Source organism: Amphiura filiformis, chromosome 3 (assembly GCF_039555335.1).
Source record: "Amphiura filiformis chromosome 3, Afil_fr2py, whole genome shotgun sequence".
Classification (NCBI taxonomy): Eukaryota; Metazoa; Echinodermata; class Ophiuroidea; order Amphilepidida; family Amphiuridae; genus Amphiura; species Amphiura filiformis.
Window position 1 is genome coordinate 83,997,809 of NC_092630.1, and position 4,065 is coordinate 84,001,873.

Sequence of the window (4,065 nt, forward strand, 5' to 3'; positions counted from 1 at the left end):
GCTAATATTGGTATTGACGAAGTAGCTATCTACTGCTGATATTGGTATTGATGAAGTAGCTATCTACTGCTGATATTGGTATTGACGAAGTAGACATCTACTGCTGATATTGGTATTGATGAAGAAGTTATCTACTACTGATATTGGTATTGATGAAGTAGCTAATATACTGCTGATATTGGTATTGATGAAGTAGCCATCTACTTCAATATTGATATTGATGAAGAAGCTATGTACTAATGATAAAATTGTTTTTATGGGGGAGGGGGGGCTACAAGTCATGGGAAAAGGAGATTAGTGTTTTTGATGAAAAATTATGTAAGTTAAACGTTGACATGGTTGAGCAAAGTTTTAGATTAGAATATTTATCTGGGATCTGTATGATACTTATTTGCTATTGCTACTCTTTATAGTAGAAATTCGTCATCATGGGACGTATGCGCAGATAAAGTAGCTCATTTTGATCACTGGCACTTCCCTGTTTTGATGCCATGTCAAAGCTTATTTTACCATTTGAAGAGGCGATGTATAACAACACCATGTGAAAACTTGCTAAATGATAATGGCATCAGCTTATTTAATAAATACTTTCAATAATGACGTTCTTGGCTGCAGGCAGTGAACTTCAATTTGTTTTAAAAATAATGCCGAGTTGCAGACTCTCGTAATGTGTAAGCACTTTACAAAAAGAATTCGTTGTGCTGTATAATACATTGCGAATAAATTGAAAACTAGCCAATTATACTAAACTGATTCCCATGGAGCTCCATAGCATTCCTCAACTTACGTATTTATGTGACCCACCTTTGCACAGTATTTTTGTGGGACCTGAGAGCACATCAGACACACCAAATTGCGAGGAATACGAGGAAATGTCCTTCTGATATCAAATAATTTTGTTGATTTTTGGTTTTAATTCGGAATATAGGCCTAAAACTAATTTTATGGCAAATTATTACTAAAAATTGACATTTTTGACATTTGACATGTCCACAAAAATACTGTGCAAAAGGGGGTGACCGAGCCTTTACTTGTCAGCACAATAATATTATTTTATTCCCGGGGTTTTACTGAGTGCATGTTTTCTACTGCTTTGCCCAATATAGACATAAATAAAAAGTCACCGTAAGCCTAAATGTGGAAGTCGCTACATCATATCACTTCCTCGGAAGGAAGATACCAAATGAATGTTCTCAAACTTGTAACATCTCCCCAAAATATATACATTAGCGCATTTTCGGATGATAGAATCCTAATAGATAATTCAAGTTGTAAACATGGTATAAAAGTCATTTGTCAAATGTGCTACCGGCAATGTTGAGGTTTGGTATGAAAGTACATCTGCCGTGCATGCATGTGGCCTGCTACCGGCAATGTTGAGGCTTGGGTAATGGAAATAGTTTATCTTTGACCAAATCACTAATAAATGCTGGTAAAATATTCAAAGGTCGTACAACAAATCTCACAATGCCTCCAATTGGATATCGTTTCCATGGATACCAAGCAAACAACGCATGCTCAATAGCATCGGTAACTAGATAAAGTCTTGGGTCGGATGCCTTAGCTGCTAGTCCTGATCGTTCCTTCACTGTAACAAATGCAATAAAACAAAAGAAATATATACAGTCATGTCAATTTAGAAAAACATTTGAAACTTCTCCCAATTTGTTTTTTTTTTCATATGTTAATGTTGTTATTTTAATTGTATACCGTATTGTCGTTGTTTTGTGCTATTGTTTACCTTAAATGGAGTGAATAGGCACAAAAATATTAAACTTTCTCAATTACTAACCATCTTTCAAACCCATGCTGATGGTTTGCTTTTTCAACTTATGGAACAAGAAAGTGTAGGTCTACTAAAGGAGCTCTAAGACGCTACCAAACTTGGGTTCCTATTCACCCCTGTCCCTATTCACCCAGTTTTACGGTAGGCCTGCTCACTTTGTTCAATACACTGTCTGCCGTATTCGACTTTCTGTCTCTGCGACATTCTGTTCCATACCATCTCTAGCTTCTCAGCAACCGTGTTTTCATTATTCATTTGAGTAAGGAAATACCCAGGTTGTATGATATGAACAGAGATCGAATAGCTACGCATTTGTAGTCTACAGGAAATGGAAATGAAAAGGAAAAAACATAGAATCGTGTTAAAAGGGCATTATGAAATCAAAGATCATGCTAAATATTATAAGATAATGTCGAGAGATGCATACTTCATTCTTAGTGATTAAGTAATCTTAAGTATAATGTCATCAATTAGCAAGAGCAAATGGATTATATGGTGTGGAATGAAGTCCAGCCCTTTCCTTACATTAAACAACCTTAAAGCTTTATTACAGCGTTGATTCTTCCTATCACCAAAAATGCGTATTAGATCTTGATAATTTCAACTACTAGTATCATGAATTATGCCTATTTTATTCTTCAGTACATTGGGGTGGGGTTAGTAAACTAACCTTAAGCAATCTGAGAAGGCTTCCAGGGCACACTTAGCCATTTCGTATCCGCCAGAAGACAACGGCATCATGGCAACTCCACTGGACACATTGACAATACGACCTCTAGCTCTTTTCACCAATGGCAAGAACACATTGGTGACTTCAACAGGGCCTAGAAGGTTGACTTCTAATATTGAGCGGAAATCCTCCCTTGTCCACCAATCATAATAACCAGGGTTAACGGGAACACCGGCGTTGTTAACTAAACCCCATAAACCTTCTGAAAGACGCAACAAGCAAGATTACATTAGAAGCAATGTGCTATATCATTACGTGTAATACTGTACTAAGAAAGGAAGTCGATTCAAGTTCCAGTTCGATGTTCAGTCTCTATGTGAAAGAGTGAAAAACAGCTAAAAAAGAGTGGGGTTTCCACTCCTCCTTGGAGCCGTATGAGTGACCACTCCTTTTAGAATGAAATTCGCTCTCCAAAAAGAGTGAACTCACCATTAAGAAAAGAGTGAATAAAATCACACTTTTCTTTCTCACTCTTTTGGGAGAGTGAAATTCACTTTAAAAGGAGTGGTCACTTGAGCTGACACTACATGGCTCCAAAGAGGAGTGGACGAACCACTCCTTTGAATTTAATAGCTCTGCAATAAAGAAAATATATACCTCAGTGGCAGTTTAAGTTGGATTAAGACGTTTCCTGAGGCTGACATTAAAAGTGTTCACTTGATTGTTGGGAATGGCCTTCTTTTACTTGATCTTTAGTCTTTAGTTCACCGTTTACACAAACAAACAAACAAACAAACAAACAAACATTAACTTACTAACCTGCCTTGTCTGTAAGAAGTTCATTTACAGTATCAAACGCAGCCTTGATACTTTCACTTTTCGAAACATCCATCGGAATGGCCAGAAGACGCTCAGAAGATGCATTCTTTAAGGTTTGTGCCCCTTCTGCCGTAAGGCAAGTAGCAATCACGTGGCATCCTTTCAAATTTAGCTAGTACGTAACCAAATCCTGTGTCACAACCAGTAATCAAAATATATCGACCCCTTGCTTTAGATTTGATTTTGTTTAATAAAAAGAAAAATAATGCCAAAACAACGATAGAACTAAATAAAAAGAGCCACATTGTGTAACTGTATCATGGGTTCGTTGTAAACCTATGCCAAAACCGATATGAATATGACCCATGTATCACGTTGGGATTACCGTGAACTTTGAACTGTTTGGCTTATTGACAACGTAAATTATATTATGACTGTAAACAAAACTAAGTTATTATCGATGTGATTACAACCTCATTATTAGAATCATTCCTATAAAAAAAAATCCATCTGCTGCAAACCTATTGTTTTGTATTCAAGCTTATCCACGGAAGTTGCTTTGAAATATTAATACAGACCGCAAATGAATCGTTACCCCTGTATATCCTAAACAAAGACAGGTGTGTCATAATTAGAAGCTTAATTTATAGTAGTTCGGAATCAAGACCTTATTTGTTGAAATCGGTCAAGAAATGAAGACACGATGATCCAAAATACCAAGGAAGATGCAAATTCAAAAGTTACAGTTTGCTCAATTGGATGCTCTATTGATTTACACAAAGCGTTCTCG

General features: G+C 36.5%; 1 protein-coding gene across 1 annotated transcript; it reads right to left on the reverse strand.

Moving 5' to 3' along the window:
• Positions 1-273: 273 nt before the first annotated feature.
• Positions 274-3,389, reverse strand: LOC140147784 (retinol dehydrogenase 7-like). The gene is made up of 4 exons (XM_072169533.1): positions 3,276-3,389; positions 2,457-2,718; positions 1,942-2,105; positions 274-1,588 (listed from the first exon to the last, which is right to left on the reverse strand). Exons 1-4 carry the CDS (start codon positions 3,346-3,348, stop codon positions 1,365-1,367), a joined length of 723 nt encoding a protein of 240 aa, XP_072025634.1. The 5' UTR covers positions 3,349-3,389; the 3' UTR covers positions 274-1,364.
• Between the last annotated feature and the right edge of the window lie 676 nt (positions 3,390-4,065).

Bases quoted from the DNA above. Each gene is read 5' to 3' on its own strand.
- LOC140147784 (XM_072169533.1), bottom strand. From the start codon at position 3,348: ATGGATGTTTCGAAAAGTGAAAGTATCAAGGCTGCGTTTGATACTGTA. The intron at 2,106-2,456 runs GTTAGTTTACTA...CATTTCCTGTAG, and splicing joins GCCTTCTCAGATTGCTTAAG to ACTACAAATGCGTAGCTATT. The intron at 1,589-1,941 runs GTGAGCAGGCCT...CATTTGTTACAG, and splicing joins CAGACAGTGTATTGAACAAA to TGAAGGAACGATCAGGACTA.